The sequence below is a fragment of the Ochotona princeps genome, chromosome 26, assembly GCF_030435755.1.
Source record: "Ochotona princeps isolate mOchPri1 chromosome 26, mOchPri1.hap1, whole genome shotgun sequence".
Lineage (NCBI taxonomy): Eukaryota > Metazoa > Chordata > Mammalia > Lagomorpha > Ochotonidae > Ochotona > Ochotona princeps.
In genome coordinates, this window is record NC_080857.1 from 26,253,750 (window position 1) to 26,270,987 (window position 17,238).

Sequence of the window (17,238 nt, forward strand, 5' to 3'; positions counted from 1 at the left end):
GTTCCATGCCTTGCACTCCCACCTCTCAGTTAACATTTTTGTACCTGTCTTTCAGGATATATTTGTAATCCTATTGAAATGTGTGGATGTTTAAACATACGAAACAGCTTAAACATCCTTCAGCTGTTACACCTGTCACTGTAAGTTAACAATGTCTTTTGCTTTTCTTTCCAGCTTTCCTGCCCACCCATGAGCCTTTGAAGATCTTGTATGCTGCTTTGCGCCTCTTCTCATCAGAAGCTTGCCTCTGCTCCTCGTTCAAGACATGGATATCAAAGACTCACCAACCAGCCTTCGCTCTGCTGCTTCCTCTCACTGCAGTCAGCCTGTCTTGCCCCTGGAGCACGGACCCACCTACTTGCCTTCCTCCTACATGGAGAGCTGTCACGAGTACTCGGCTATGACCTTCTATAGCCCTGCTGTGATGAATTACAGCGTTCCCAGCAGCGCTGGGAATTTGGACAGTGGGCCCAGGCGACAGATGCCAAGTCCAAATGTGCTGTGGCCAACTCCGAGCCACCTGGCTCCCTTAGCCATCCGATGTCCGTCGTCGCTTCTGTTTGCAGAGCCTCAGAAGGCCTCTTGGTGTGAAGCCCGGTCGTTGGAGCCCACCTTGCACATGAGCAGGTAAAGCCCGCCTTCGTTCTGAATTGTAGTTCAGGGCTGTTCGGCTCACTTCCTGATCGCTGAGAAGGAAGCTGTGCGTCCAAAGCTTTCTGTTTGATTCTATGAGGATCCTTCAGAAAGTTTATGGCAGAAATGTATGATGACATGTTTTTCACATTTTTGATTTGATTTTGTCTGAACTTTTTGAAGTACTCTCATACTAGTCAGTAGATGACTCAGAGTACCTGAAGTATATGATACCCTGTTCTCTTCTACTATTCTAGACCTCATTGAAAAGTTGTGGCTCAATGGCTAAATCCTTAGCTTGCAAGCACCAGGATCCCATATAGATGCTGGTTCATGTCCAGGCTACTCCACTTCCCATCCAACTCTGCTTGTGGCCTGGGAAAGCAGTCAAGGACAACCCAAAGCCTTGAGACCCTGCTTCTACATAGGAGACCCAAAAGAAGCTCCTGGCTCCTGGTTTCAGATTGGCTCAGCTCTGACTATTGCAGCCCTTTGGGAAATGAACTAGAGGATGGAAAATCTTTCTCTATGTCTCCTCCATAAATCTGATCTACCTTTACAATAAAAATAGGTAAATCTAAAAAAAAAATGTAGGTGAGTGTTGTAGGGAAAAATCACTATCATTAATGCAGTCTTTATACCATAAAGATGAAACTTTACTTTTTTCTTATGTGAGTTGCAAAATAGATTTTTACTTTTAGGTTACTGCCATCATGTAATTTAATCACAGGGCAATATTCATGAAAAATTGTTCCCAGGATAAAAGTAACTGTGGCAGTATTATAACTTAAAGGAAATACTAGTCACATTAAGCCTGAAAGGACAGGGGATTGGTGAAGTTTAAACATTTTTCTCTGAAAGGCAGAGAGGTATAGCACTTACATGCTGGTTTGCTGTAAATGCTCGCAGTGCTAGGAGTGGGTCGGACTGAAGCTGGGAGCTGACAGTTCTATCCAGGTCTCCCCTGTGGGTGACAGGAACCTGCCTGCTGGCGCATCCCTGCTGCCTCCCAGGGGGAGTTAGCAGAAAGCTGGAGGCAAGAGCCGGAGCTGGGCATCGAAGCCAGGTGCCTCAAGGTGGGAAGCAGGCATTCTAACGGCCAGGCTGAGTGATAACATTTTATAAAGATTAGTAGGAAAGCACTTAATATAGACATCTGATCAAAGTTCTTAAAGTGGACAGTAATATTTTTTTCTCTCCAAATGCAAGATAAGAAGGATTGTTTCAGCTTGATTTGTGATGTTTTCAATGATCATTGTAGCTCTGACAAGAGATTAATGAAGGGAAAGAAGGAGATAAAATTCTGAAACAATGGATTGCTTAATGAGAGCACATTGGATATTGAAATATATTGTCTTTATTGAAGGGCAGAGTGTCAGGGAGTGGGGGAGAGAGAGAATGTAACTTTCCACCTGCTGGTTCACTTCCCACATGACCACAGTGGTCAGGGCTGAGCCACGCCCAAACCAACAGCTTCCTCTCACATGTGGCCAACACTTGGACCATCTTCGCATTGATTCGCATTGCCAGGCCATTAGCAAGGAGCTGAGTATAGAGCAGTGGAACACAAAAAGAAGCATCGTATGAGATGCCAGCGTCACAGCCACTGTCCCCCAGGGCTAGCCCTATGTGGAACTTTGTTGTTGTTGTCTTTAAAGATTTATTTTATTGGAAAGGAAAATACACAGAGAAGAAAAAGATTCTCTGTCCACTGGTTCACTCCCCAGTGGCTGCAACAGCTGGAGCTTAGCCATTCCAAAGCCAGGAGCCAAGAGCTGCTTCTGGGTTTTCCACATGGGTGCAGGCTCCTAAGGCTTTGGGCCGTCCTCCACTGCCCTCCTAGGCCACAAGCAGGGAGCTCAATGGGAAGTGGAGCAGCCAGGACACGAACTGGCACCCACATGGGATCCTGGTGCATGTAAGACGAACTGCTAGGCCATTGTGCCATACCCACCTGTGAATAACTTTATAAAAGCAATGTTTTTCATTCAGCCTTTAGAGGTAGAAGTGTGTTGTTTCTGAGCATGAATTTTGATCAGAGTTCTGATATTTGGACAAATTAAGCCATGTGAAAATTGCCTTCTTGACACAGCAATTGTAGACTTTCCTAAAGAACCATGCCCTAGTGACATTCGGAAGTAGCCAGGCTTGGTTTTGATGCCGGCCACGTTTCCTTGCTGGGCTGGTTCCTCCTTGGAGCCAGGGCTGAGCCTCTGCTTCCATGCAGGCCTTCTCAGGACAAGCAGCTGTCAGCTCGCTCTCCTCGCTTCTCCTGTTCTCTCACTCCTTGTCTCTTCTCGTCCCTCTCCCCCTCCTGTCCCCTTGTCTTAAGCAGGGCATAGTTCATCTTGAGGTAACTTAGGTAACTTGGTAACCTCTAGACCTAGATGTGAGATTGCAGAAGGGCAGGTGTTTGTCTTCGGTTGAAATGGGAGCCTGCAGTGCCTGAAGGGTTGCGCTGCGACACAGATGGGAATGACTGATGTTTGCGAATGGTTGCGTGAGTTCAAGCCTGTCTCTGTGGCATCATGGACCTTTCTTTAGTAACTGGGGAAGGTGGCTGCATGTTCTGCTTGTGGAGCAGACCTGTGGATAAGATTGCATCTGGCGTTCCCACTCCTGGGGCTGTGCAGGCCTCTGCAGTTAGCACTGCAGGGGTGGGCATCAACTCACCTAGCCATTCCAAACAGAATTCACCCTTTACAGATCTGCTTTAGTAACAAAGGTTTTGTTCATTCATAGAATGTATGAGGGTGGGGGGGTCTTCAAGAAGTTCATGGAAAAGAAGTATTATGAAAAAATTATGCCTGGAGTTCAAATTTTTTTTTTGCCCTCAATTTGTTAATTTCATCTTATCCTGAATTTTCGGAAATACCATTGTATTTATGATGAACCCTAGATAATAGATCAAATTAGTCTTTCTGATGCTACTTTTTCCTCTAGAGATCCCCCTCTTTCCCTTTTTATCTTCCTTCACAATGGGTATTTTCTTGGTCCCCAGAAAGACACTGAAAAGGAAGGTTTGTGGGAACAGTTGTAGCAGTCCTGTCACTACGAGTCCAAGTTCGAAGAAGGATGCCCACTTCTGTGCCGTCTGCAGCGACTATGCGTCAGGATACCACTACGGAGTCTGGTCGTGTGAAGGATGCAAGGCCTTTTTTAAAAGAAGCATTCAAGGTACAAGAATACTGTCAACTGTGCTTCCAGTTTCCACTTCTGCTTCCCAACCTTTTGTAGAAATTCTACCATTGTCCTCTTGGGCACGCAGGGGACTTGATGAGCAGTAATTGGGTGTGTGTGGGGTTGCATGGTGGCTTATTTTCATGTGCAGAGCACCTGATCTTTCATTACATATTTCTACCCCAGAACTCCAATATTATACAGCCAGGCAGGTGTACCTCACGCTCATCTTCTCCCATGTGGTGTTAGGGAGATGTTTGATTACAACTCTGAAGATAATGCTTGGAAAAAATGTGCACTCATGGGGAACTGCAAAGTTTGTTTCTTTCTCTGACTCAGATTTAATACATGACAAGCTTAACAGGACAGTGCGATGGTTCCTGAGGAAGAGAGACTTCCTGTAAGAGGGCTTCTGAAAGTTGATGGGAAAATGGAACGTGAGGATAAGTTTAAGGACTAAGTGTTTGGCCCAACAGTTGAAACATCCATGTTCCACATTACAATACCTGGATTCAATTTCTAATCCCAACTCCTCTAATTTTCACTTCCTAACATTTTAAAGCCTGGGATGCCGCAAGCTGTGGCTCAGATGATTGGGTGCCTGCCACGCACAGAGGACACTTGGATTGAGCTGCCAGCTTGTGGCTCCAGCACTGCGCAGCCTCAGCTGTGTCAGGCATTGACCCTGTAGATGGGAGCTCTGTTTCTCTCTCTCCGTCTTTAAACAAACAAACAAATCGTTTTGATGCAAAAAACTTTGAATTCTGTGCATACTAAGGGCTCTTCAAAGAATTCATGGGAACATTTTTTTAAATGAAAAATATGTGTAGATTTAAATTTTGCTCCAAAATAAGCTTCTCTAAGTATCTTCACATGTTCTGTGGAGGTGGTCACCAACCAGGCATTCCAGGGCGATGTACCAGGTGGACTGATGGAGGCATGTCCTCTGAACTGGCAGAGGCTCCTTTCCAACTCCTGTACTTGCTTCTCCAGCTCCTCCTGGGCTAATGTTTGGTTTTGTTTGTTTTTAAGTCACTTGTGGCACGTGCCTCAAGTTGTGTGCCTCTGGTTTGGAGGGCAGTCCCTCCCACACTAGCCCTGACTTCTGAAGCTGTTCTGGCTTCTTGGTGTTCCCTTTTGTCCTTCTGCCCCATAATCTCTCTCAACAGCCCCTCCTGGGCAGTGTCTTGTCTTTGCTTTCTTAAGACTCCCTTCTCTTGTCTGTGGAAGCCTCACGGCTTTGTTCTTCATCAGTGAGGGGCAGCAGCCTTGCAGGAACTCATGGTTGCAAACGGCAAATAGCAGTTTATCTAGTTGATGCAGCCATTGGTAACTCCAGATTCTGAGGATATTTTTAGCTGGAATCCAGAGAGTGATAAGGAGAGGAATGCGTGTCATCACTTTGCCAGCATCCCCTGGGATCCTCCCCACGTGGAGACACCTGTTGATCTTGGATCCTGCTGGTTAGCTTTATGACTTCATCTCTAAGCTCATTTCCTCTGTGAAATGGGCATGTTCAAGATGTACTAAAGATGACACGACCTTGATGATGTAGAAACGTGCAGTGCTTGTACACATATATTTTTATTAAATCACTGGATCAATAGAATGTGCAAAGGTCAACTCCATTTCCCCACTGTGTATAAGAGTAATTCAGATTTTTCTGGAATTCAGAACTGAACTCTTGATATGTTGAAAAAAAATACTTATTTTTTATTTGAAAGGCAGCATTACAAAGAGGAGAGACAGAGATTGCATTCCACTGGGTCACTCCCCAAAGGGCTACAATGGAGCTGGACTGGTTTGAAGCCAAGAACCAGGAACTTCTTCAGGTCTCCCACATGGATGCAGGGCCAGGCACGTGGACTTCATCTGCAGCCTTTTCAGGTGTTTTAGCGGGGAGCTGGAGAGGAGAGGGAGCTGGAGAGGAGGTGGAGCTGTTGGGACTTGAACTGGTGCCCATGATATTCTGGTGCTGCAGACAGAGGCTTAGTGTGCTATGCCATGATGCTGGCTCCAAGTTGGGAATTATGTATCTGCTGATCCAGAAGTTTAATGCTTGGGGGAATTTTTACCTGGCAAAATTAATTGTATGTACATGTTGCTAAGTTTTTTCCTGCTGGAAAAACATCTGTGTGCATGAAATTTCTTTGAACCCTGTGTGTAGCTAATAGTAGTTGAAGGTAAAGTTTTCATTGGCTCCCTATGTCATGTCCACCTTCTGTATCAGCTAGGACTGTCAAGTTGTGAATGTTTGAAACATTGTTAAAAAGGGAAGTTTGACATTTTTTTTTGTTCTGTCCTTTTCAGATCATTTACAAGAAAAACCAGTTTTCTTTATTTCCCCCTCTTGACTTGGATTATAGACAAATTCAAATTGTGATAAGATATACTGAGTTTTGTGTATGTTTTAGTTTGTGACTGCAGGATCAGTATTAAAAGCAGGGAGCTGGTGCTGAGCCCTGTGAGTGAAGCTATAGCTCACAGACACTGGCATCCATATGGGTGCTGTTACACACTGGGGAGGGCAGTGGAGGATGGCCTAAGTGCTTGGGCCCCTGCACTCATGAGGGAGATCTGGATGAGGCTTCTGGCACCAGACCTGGTCCTGGCCCAGCCCTGGCTGTTGAGGCAGTCAGGGCACCAGTCTCTCTGTAAATTCTGCCTTTCTTATAAATAAATGAAGGAATCTTTTAATCAAAAAAATTAACAGAAATTAAAATGTAAACTCAGTGTATCTTTATCAAACAGGGAGCCTTCTATCTCTCATTTATAGAGGGCAAGATGACAGAGCCAAGTACTCTGATAGAAATAAGACTTTAAAAATGGTGCTGACAGGTATGGCATAATGACTAAATAGCTAAATCCGTACCTGTCAAGTGCTGGGATCCCATTCTTGTCCTGTTTCTTGTCCCAGCTCCTCCACTTCCCATCCAGCTCCTTGCTTATGGCCTGAAAAAACAGCGGAGGATGGCCCAAAGCCTTAGGAACTTGCACCCGCATGGGAGACCTGGAAGAAGCACCTGGCTCCTGGCTTTGGATTGGCTCAGCTCCAGGCGTTGTGGCCACTTGGGGAGTGAACCATAGGATGGAAGATCTTTCTCTCTGTCCCTTTTCCTTTTGTAAATATGATCTGCCTTTCTAATAAAAATTAATAAACCTTTAAAAAATGGTGCTGGCAGGGATGGTGTTGATGCATAGCTCTCCGTGGATGGCCTTGGAAAAGCAGTAAAAAAAAAAAAATGGCCCGTGCTTAGGCCTGTGGCATCTACGTGGGAGACACACTGAAGCTCCTGGCTCTGCGCTTTGACCTGGCTCAGTTCTGGTTTGTTGTGACCATTTAGGTGAGTGAACCAGCAGGTGGATGATGTCTGTCTCCTCTCTGTAACTCTGAATTTCAAATAAATAACTCTTAAATGCTGACTTGAACTAAAATATATTTACTGTAGTTTGACAGAAAGACAAGGTGCCTAAGGAAGTCTTGTACTTGGTAGACATTTCTTTGCTACAGCACAGATCCTTTTCAAGGATTGTGAAGAATGTTATAAGGTTGGAGTTAGGATTTTTCTTTTTCTTCCTCTCTCTTTCCTGGTGCATAGTATTTACTTTTAACATTTTGTTAATTGAGAGGTAGAGAGAACCTCTCTGCTATGTCCATTCCCCAAATGTTAACAGTGGCTTTTGGCTGGGACTGAAGCCGGGAGCCGGGAACCCAGTGCAGGTCTCCCAGGTGGATGGTAGCAGTCCCAGGCACCTGAGCCATCATGTCTGCCTCCAGTGTCTGAGTTAGCAGGAAGCTGAAGTCAGGAAGCAGAGCCAGGATGGAACCCAGGCACTCTGTTGTGGTGTGCAGACACCCTAACCAGCCTCTATTTTGTTAAAATCTATTTATTTATTTATTTCAAAGGCAGAGAGAGAGGGAGACAAGGCAGACAGACGCAGGTTTTCCGGTCACTGGTTCACTCCACAGATGGCTGTAACAGCCAGAGCTGCATCTTCTGTGTAGGTTACAGGTGAGTATGTATTTTAGCTCGTATTCGCTGCCTCCTGGGCTGTGTATGAGAAGAGCTAGAATCGGGACTTGAACCCAAGCACTCAAACCCAAACATTTTAATATGGGTGTGGGTATTCTCAAGCATCATGTTAACCACTGCCCCAAAGTGGCCTATTATTAATGTAGCATTGGCCAAGGAAAGTCCTGGGACCAAGCCCAGCATCTGCTTTGGGGAAGTATATTCTGGCCAGTGTATTATCAGGATGTTTCAGAAACTGGAAAATTTGTATTATGAAAAAGCTACATATGGATTTCAAATTTTTTTTTTGCACCAAAATAAAGTCTTCATTCCATGATCTTTTGGAAGTATTGTGTCTATAAAGTAATATAAGCAGCTTGATTTTGGTGAATTGATATGGAATTGCAAATATGGAAGAATTCTGTGATTTGCAGCAAGTTGATTTCAAAATATGCTTGTTTCATTTTCCGCATCCCAAAAGCAATGTTTAGAAATGGATCACTTGGGCTCGGCAGTGTGGCCTAGTGGCTAAGGTCCTCGCCTTGATCCCATATGGCTGCTGGTTCTAATCCCGGCAGCTCCACTTCCTCTCTTTCTTTCCTCCTCTCAGTACATCTGACTTTGTAATAAAAATAAAATAAATCTTAAAAAAAAAAAAAGAAATGGATCACTTAAGAATTCTAAAAGCATGTAAAGAATAACTTATTTGTCCAAAAACTGAGAAGTTGAAGTAGTCCTGGCTCTTTGTTCATTGACAAGGTGACGTTGCAACTACCCCCTGTCTTTGTTTCAGGGCTCATCTTTAAGAAGATGTGTGCTCTCTCATAGTGGATTGTATCATTGTGCTTCTGGCCTCAAAGAAGAGCTGTAACAGCACAACCAATAACCCTCTTCTTACTACTCTGTTATAGGACACAGTGAGTACATCTGTCCAGCTACAAATCAGTGTACCATAGACAAGAACCGACGCAAAAGCTGCCAGGCCTGCCGACTTCGGAAGTGCTATGAAGTAGGAATGGTGAAGTGTGGTGAGTGTGTACCCCCCTGACATTGTGTGGGGGCTGCGCTGGAAGCTGGGAGTCTCTAGCCTGCTTGAGATGTAGGGATCTGAAGACCTGGTGGCTCTTGCTGGTGGCATTTGTGTGCTGCCACAACAGGGGGCATGGACTGGTTGTGAGTACCTGCCTGGAACACAGCTATGGTGGATGGTTTGGGCCCTGGAGCAGCAAGAGCTGTGTACAGCTCCAGGGGTGTAGCGACATGATAGAGTACTGTCGATTCAGGGAACTTCTAGCCATTGATGCTCCCACAGGCTGGGTGGCCTTTACCTGAGACGCTGCAAGTCCCATCCTGAAGGTGAAGACCTGGCAGTTGGCTTTAATTTATATTTTGGGACAAAGCAATCAAATATCCTCTGGTTAACATGACACAGGATACATTCATGCCTGTTCCTCTACTAAGTGTTGAAGAAGTGGCAGAAACAAACACATAGAAGTTGGAGATGTGTTAGAACAATGGTGATATGCACAGCATGTCCTGTGACCATATGAATGTGTATGAAGTATAATACACCATATGTATGTATGTGTGTAAATAAAAGATGCTAGCCCATATTTTGCCTGTAGTTAGTTGTATTGTTTCTCTCTGTGAAAGTTTCTTTTTAGCCTGACCCTCTCTTGGCAGCTCTGCCTTTTGAACACCCTCTGTCCCCTCTTTATGTGCACAGAAGATTAGAACTCTTTCCTAGCACAGAACCACAGTCGTCTGTTTGCTCACACTGCTGTGGCTTGCTAGAGCCATCAGCATTTTCTCCTCATCCTGTGACATCTCCTGCTGATGCCCGTGGTGTCTCAGTCCTTCTGTTTCCTGGTCTCTGTCTCTTCTCTATCATAAGACTGTCATAGGACTGCTAGCTGTGGACATAGGCCTGAGTGAAGTGAAAAGAAGTGTCATGTGTCTAAAAATTCTGAATTCAGGGGCTGTGGTTACAAGAAACTGAAGCCAGAGAGACCGTAGCAGGAGTGTGGCAGAACAGTAACTTGTGAATTGCTAGGGAGGCTCAAAGAGGAAACACTGACCCTCTGAAAAAGGTTGTAAAAAACTTGTGGTGTTCTAAGTGATGTTTTAAGGTGGGCACGTATGTGTTCTTAAAAAGAGATTTAATGTATACTCTTACAATAACTCCCAAGAATGCTTTCATGGTGAGACCTGCAGGACAGTGAGAGCCCTCCTAGTTGGAGATGGTGCCTGTGTGGGGAGGGCAGGAGGGAGGACTGCCCCTCCAGCCCAAGACCGAGTGTTTCCTCACGTCCCACTCTGGCTGTGCTGGAATTATCTACCTCACCATTTCTGGTTCTTGGGTTTTTTCACTGGACTTTGTGGGAGATAAGGAAGAAGAAATATACACGACCTAGAGCAGTGCCTGGCTGTTAGTTCTGGTTCCCCCTCGTTGAAAGCTGGTAGAATTTACATGCTTTGATGCAATCCAGGTTCATGAGACAGCAGAGATGTAGTTAAGGAATCTGTCATAGATGAGGAAACCAGAGGAAAGAGTGTTCTAGTTATTTATTTATTACATTTTATCTGGAAGCATGGATACTTCCCATCCTTGTCTTCGTCCTGCCTGGGTTTCCCACCTTTTCCTCCTCCCTGCCTTTTTCCACCTATGTTTTCTTTTTCTACAGTCTTGTGTTTTTTTGTTTCACTTTGCAATCACAGACTTAACATTTTATTAGATGAAGATATCAACCCAAAGAAAGTAGGAAAAAAAAAGTGAAACTCCCTACTATTCCTCAGGAGTATAGACAAAGGCTGTAATAAGAATCAAATCCCTGAATGTCAATCTCATAAAGATTCGCTTTCTCATATTTGTTGTGTTACAGTTCAGGGAAAACATGACATTTGTCTTGTTGGGATTGTTTTATTTCATTAAGCATAGTGGTTTCTGGTTGGATCCATCTAATTGAAAAAGACAAAATTTCATTCTTGAGACTGGCACTGTGCTTCAAGTGGCTAATCCTCAAGCTGCAAGTGCCAGCATCCCGTATTGGTATAGGTTCATGTTCTGGCTGCTGCACTTTCCACCCAGTGCCCTGTTAGTGGCCTGTGAAAGTAGTAGAGGATGACTCAAGTTGTTGGGACCCTTGCACCTGTGTGGGAGATCTGGAGGAAGCTCCTGACTCCTGGCTTTCGATCAACTCTGCTCTGACCATTGTGGCCATTTGGGGAGTGAACCAGCAAGAAGAAGTTCTGTTTTTCCATCCCTCTGTATATCTGCCTTTCCAATGAAAAGAAACAAGTTTTTAAAAAGCTGATTCTTTCTTTCTTTCTTTTTTTGGTTGACTAATAATCCCAATACCACATCATCACTTGATGGGCATCTGGGTTGAGTGCATATCTTAGCTATTGTGAATCGAGCTGCCATAAATGTTGGAGTACAGATAACTCTCATATACTGATTCTGCTTTCTTTGGATAGATTTTCAGGAGCAGGATGGCTCGAGCCTATATTCGATCCATATTCAGATACCTGAGGAATCGCCATATTGTCTTCCATAGTGGTTGTTTCTAGTTTGTATTCCCCAGCAGTGGTTAGGGTACCTTTCCTCCCATTTTTTGACAGCATTTATTGTTTCTCATTTCAATAATAGCCATTCTCATGGGGTTAAGGTGAAACCTCATTGTGGTTTTTATTTGCTTTTCCCTGCTGGCTAGTAAATCTGAGTGTTTTTTTATATGTCTGGCCATTTGAATTTTATTTTTGTAAGATTTATTTTTTTGGAAAGGCAGATTTACAGAGAGAAGAAGGGACAGAGAAAGATCTTCCATCTGCTGGTTCACTCCCCAAGTGGCTGAAGTGACCAGGAGCTTTTTCCTGGTCTCTCATGTGGGTGCAGGGTCCCAAAGCTTAGAGCCATGCTCAACTGCTTTCCAAGGCCACAAGCAGGGAGCTGGTTGGGAAATGTAGTAGCTGGGACAGGAACCAGCACACATGGGGATTCTGGAGGATGCAAGGTAAGGATTTAACCACTCGACTGTCACTCTAGGCCCCTGAATTTCATCTTTTAAAAAGATGCTTGCTCGTGTGTCTGGGCCATAGCACCCAACATCAAGAGCCGGAATTAGGTACGGGCTGGTCTGACAAAGCTGTTGTTCCTGCCAGGATAGGAGGTGATCCAAATTGGGCTGTACCAAGCACCCACTGGTGTGTCCAAGATCTGCCACTGGGAGGTGATCTGATGGAGGAGCTTGGAGAACTCCTCTGTCAAAATGCAGTAACTGCAAGTGAGCTCAAGAATCAAGGCTGGGAGCAACCTAGACCATGCCAGATTACAGGACCTGCTGGCATACTTGTGGGTCAGGTCTCAGAGCAGGCTAGACTAGGCTAGTTAGTAACACCCACTGGCAGATCTGAGAACTAGAATAAGGTGCTGGACAGGGTGGTTTGGACTGCATCACCAGCCAATTCACATTAGGGCTGGAACTGGGGGTTGGCTGGGCTGGGTTAGGCTGTAGCATCCATTCGTGTGTACAAAAGCTGATTGGGATGTGGGACAGACTGGATCAGGCCTGGGGTCAGGTCTGGTGGGGTTATTTGGGGTTGCTTCGACAGTGCTGCAGTTCCCACTGTTGTATGTGAGGCTTGAGTGTGTGGTGGGCATGGTTGGGCTAGGCTGCCACATCCATTGGTTTGTAGAAGAGATGGGACTGGATACAGAAATGACCCAGCAACTGCTACCACCGGTGTGTGTGTAGGCTGATGTGGGTGATGGATTGAGCTTGGCCCCGGACCAGCTAGCATATACGAGAGTCAAAGTCAAGTCTGGGGTCACCACAGATGACTCTCTTTGGGACCCTGGGACCGTAACTGGCCGGGGAACTGTGGGCACTCCCCTGCTGGGCTGTACCTACCACTGGTGAGCCCAAGAACCAGGATTGGAGGGCAGGCAGAACTGGGAAATGTGGCAACACTTTTTAGCATACATGAGGGCAAGGTTGGGCTGAGCTAAGCTGTAAACCTGTGGGTGTTCATGTGAGCTGGATAGGATGCAGCAGAGGCTGGCATGTGCAAAAAGCAGGGCTTGGGGTGGGCCTGGTGGTGGGTTATCCTGAATTGCTCTGACCTGGCTGTGGCCATGCCGGTATGTGTGAGGTATGGGCTGGGGCGGAAATGACCAGGCAGCTGCATCCACCAGTATGTCCATTGACTGGTGCAGGTGACAGACCAGACCTGACCCTCTGCTGGCTGGTGCACACAGGAGTCAGATGTGAGGTCATCCCAGATGAGGTTTGTTGGAGGACTCCCTAGGAGGACTGTTGGACTCAGACCTGGCCATGGGGAAAAAAATCATAGCATATGCTGTCTGTTATCTTCTTATGATATTTTAGCAATTTTTATTGTATATTTTCTTGTTTTCCTTTACGAATTAATTGCAGTTTGCAGTCTTCTTTTTTCCTCTTCTAATTTGAATACCATGTATTCTGGTTCAGTTTTTTTTTTTTTAAAGGATTGATTTTATTATTTGAAAGGCAGAGTCATCTGCTGGTTCATTCCCCAAATGGCTTGCAGAGGCGTGGGGCTGCTGCCCAGTGATGTGGGCAGGGGCTTTACATGCCATACCACAGTGCTGGCCCCGTTAACATGCATTTTCAATTACAGAATTTGTTTTTCTATTTCCAAAGAGGCAATCTTAGAAAATTCTAACCAAAATCATTCTTCCCTTACATGTTATTAAGTGGTATTTTGGATCCACCTTGTTTATCTCCAAAAACTATCTATCATTGTATTCATTCAATACTATTTCAGATTTAATCTGAAAATTTTCAGTTTAGATTGTTCTCAATTTTTTTTTCCTTTTGGTTTATTTTTTTCCAACCCAAAGGACACACTGTACCTATTTAAAAGGGAATGTGAGTGTTAAATCAACATATTCTCAATTTATTCTTATTTTTTAAAAAGATTTACTTATTTTTACTGGAAACAGATTTACAGAGAGAAGGAAAGACAGATCTTTTATCTGCTGGTTCAGTCTCCAAGTGGCTGCAATGGCCAGAGCTGAGCCTATCTTAAGCCAAGAGCCAGGAGCCTCCTCAGGGTCTCCCACGTGGGCACAGGGTCCCAAGGCTATGCGCCGTCCTCTGTTGCTTTCCCAGGCCACACACAAACAGGGAGCTGGATGGGAAGTAGAGCAGCTGGGATACAAATTGGCACCCACATGGGATCCCAGCACAAGCAAGGCGAGAACTTTAGGCACTAGTCTACTGTGCTGGGCACAATTTGTTCTTATTTTTGAGTGATGGTTTAGCTAATAATATAATTCTAAACTAAAAGATTTCTTCCCTTACTCCACTTTCTAAATTCTGATCATAAACCTGTAAAGTCTATAGCATTTTGGCACCAACACAGGAGCAGGAAGATAAGTTTGTAAACAGTAATGAATCCAGAAAACAAAATCCTTTTGTAGCTATTTATTTATTAAGGAGACAGCATTTTAAATAGACAGACTTATTCGATAAGTAAGATTGGGAAAATTGTGCATCTTTTGGGAAACTATAACATGAAATATCAGTGCAACACAAATATGCACACAATTCCAGCTAGATGTGAACTGAGAAGGTAAAGGAGAACCTTTGTATCATCTTGATGTAAAACAAAGATTTGACAAAAGTCACCGTGAGCAATACTGAATGTCCCATGGTATGAACAGATAGTCTTTAAATCGTTGTCCAGATTGCAAAATTTTAAATACTTCTGGAGAATGTATCAACATGTGTTAAAATGATGGACTTAGGATTGTCCATGAGGAACTATGCTGTTGTAATGATGGGGGAACTCGGTGAGGGAGGAGAGGTTAGGGGAAGGGGTAGAGGAAATCCCAAGGCCTATGGAACTGATCATAAAATGGTAATAATAATAATAAAAAGAAAAGAAAAGAGAAATGGACTTAACATTCAGACACCTGAAACGTTGTTGATGTTGTTAATAGTTACACTTGCAGCAATCACTGGTCCATGCCCCACAGAGTTCCATCTGATCACATGCAGGCTTCCACTCCTTGATGTTGTGAGGATACACTCAGACTTCCAGTGATGTCACTGTGTCATGTTCACCCTGGCTGAAATCATCCCATCATTGTCTGCTTTCCCCTGTAGGCTCCCGGAGAGAAAGGTGTGGGTACCACCTAGTGCGAAGACGGAGAAATTCTGATGAGCAGCTGCATTGCCTGGGCAAAGCTGAGAGAAATGGTGGCCACATGATGCGAGTGAAGGAGCTGCTGCTGAGCGCCCTGAGCCCGGAGCAGCTGGTCCTCAGCCTCCTCGAGGCAGAGCCACCGGATGTGCTGGTGAGCCGGCCCAGCACACCTTTCACCGAGGCCTCCATGATGATGTCCCTGACCAAGCTGGCTGACAAGGAGTTGGTGCACATGATTGGCTGGGCAAAGAAAATTCCAGGTAGGGCTCTCTGGCTGCTCGTGTTCCGTTTGTTTACGGGAAAGCTTGCCCCTGATGTTTGTGGGGTGGGAGTTCAAAGTGGAGGCCCATGAACTGTGTCTGCATATTTACAGTTTGGTTATTTGAGTTGTAATTTTTTTTTTCTTTTTTTTTTTGTTTTATTTTTTTTATTATTGTATTGTTGTTGACAATCTTTACATAGTTAATTACAGTTAAAGGAAAAAAGAAGAAAAAAAAAAAAGGAAAAAGGAAAAAAAAGGTTCAGGGGGAGAGGAAAGTGGGCAATGCCATTATGTCCATATTGTTTCCATCCTGCATCTGAGGTAAAGGGGGAGAAGCCCCACCCAGTTTCCCGCCCACCCCAAGTCCCGGATGTGGGGCATGCTCCGAAATATGTGCCCAAGTGGTGTTAATAGTTCTCTAGTTATGAATTGCTGCCAGTTTCGCTCGATGAGGTCGTCCACTGATTGATATGGTCCATCATAAAGTCTCCGTTTGCCCCATAATTTGCTGCCAACATATAGCTGAGATGAATGACTGTCCCGTTCTGTCTTCTGTCTTTTCTTGGTTAGAGTTCTGAGTCCAGCAGTTCGATTGGGGAGATCTCCAAAGATACTTTGAGGTATTCCCAGATTAGTTTTTTGTATGTTCTAGCAAGCACAGGGCCCGGCACAGTCCATCACCCCGATCAGCTGGTGGTTGCAACTGCTGGGTTGGTTCTGTTTTCAGTCCCGAGTTGCACTGGAACCAATGGGTGTTGCAGTCCAGTCTGGTTCGGCCCTTACATCAACCAGTGGGAGCTGCAGCCTAGTCGGGGCGACCCACATTAACCCCCACCAAGCCCGCCCCCCACCCTGGTTTGCCAGTATGTGTAGCAGAAGACCCGTCTGTCCCCCATCCCATTTGGCTCTGGTACCCGTCAATGGGTATTAAAGCTTAGTTCTATCTAATCAACTCAACCATCCAGCCCTCACAGATGTTGTTGAGTGCCTCTCTATCTAGCCATCCCAGCCCCCGTCCTAGTTTTCATGCCCTCCTACGGGAATAGTGATTCAGGAAGGGGGAACCCACTTTTCCCTCCCAGGTCTCTCTGTCCCGGTTTATGCACTCTTTAGGTGGTCCTGTGATTTGACTCGACAGAATTAGTCCCCAGTGCCAGCTTCTGCCAGCTGATGCTGCGGCCCTGATCTAGTCCACATGCAGCGCACAGGTGTTATAGCCTTGCTTAGTCGGGTCTGTCTCTATCCCAGCCAACACTCTCCAGTGGGAGTAGCTGACCGGCGAGGGGACCAGCCCCTTAATCCCCCCGCCAGCTCTGCCCCTTCCTTCCTGGATTTCACGTGTGCTGGATGGGTGCTGCATTCATATCCAGTACAGGCAACCACGCCCTGGCGTTCCATAATGTGTACTGGTTTTGTCGCAACCAAACCCGGCCCATCCCACACTCTGGTCTGGCGATCGGATTTGCCAGTGGTTGACATGAACTGATTCAGCCTGATCTGCTCCTGACCCATGCTGAATGCATGCCAGTGGGAAACTTTCCATGGCCTATTCTGGGCTGTTTCCTATCATGCTTCTTGCGCTTACCTGCAGGGACTGTGTCCTGCCAGAGGAGTTGCCCAGGCTCCTCCATCAGAACCCCTCCCAATGCCAGATTTTGCGCTTGCCAGGGGGTTCTTGAGCCAGCCCTACTCAGTTCACCTCCTGTCCTAGCAGGAACAGTGGTTTTTCCTGGCTGGCTTTCACCCCATTCTGGTTCCTGTTGTTGGATGTTTCAGCCCGGCCATGGCTCGTCCATACCCACATACAGCTCACACATGGTTCAGAAGAGGAATGAGACCCAGCCTAGTCAGTCCCACATCAACCCTGGTTCTCCATAACACCAGATGGTATTGGGATCTGAACTGGCCTGGTGCATCCAATCCCAGCCCACACTAGTGCCTCGGGTGACTGCAACTGTT

General features: G+C 45.5%; 1 protein-coding gene across 1 annotated transcript in view; it reads left to right on the forward strand.

Moving 5' to 3' along the window:
• The first annotated feature begins 200 nt into the window (after nt 1-200).
• Nucleotides 201-17,238, forward strand: part of ESR2 (estrogen receptor 2) — a 42,893-nt gene continuing 25,855 nt past the window's right edge. The window contains exons 1-4 of the mRNA XM_004584486.4: nt 201-627; nt 3,635-3,810; nt 8,738-8,854; nt 14,978-15,277. Coding sequence (XP_004584543.4) covers nt 266-627; nt 3,635-3,810; nt 8,738-8,854; nt 14,978-15,277 — 955 coding nt within the window. The 5' untranslated portion in view covers nt 201-265. The remainder of the gene's footprint in view (nt 628-3,634; nt 3,811-8,737; nt 8,855-14,977; nt 15,278-17,238) is intronic.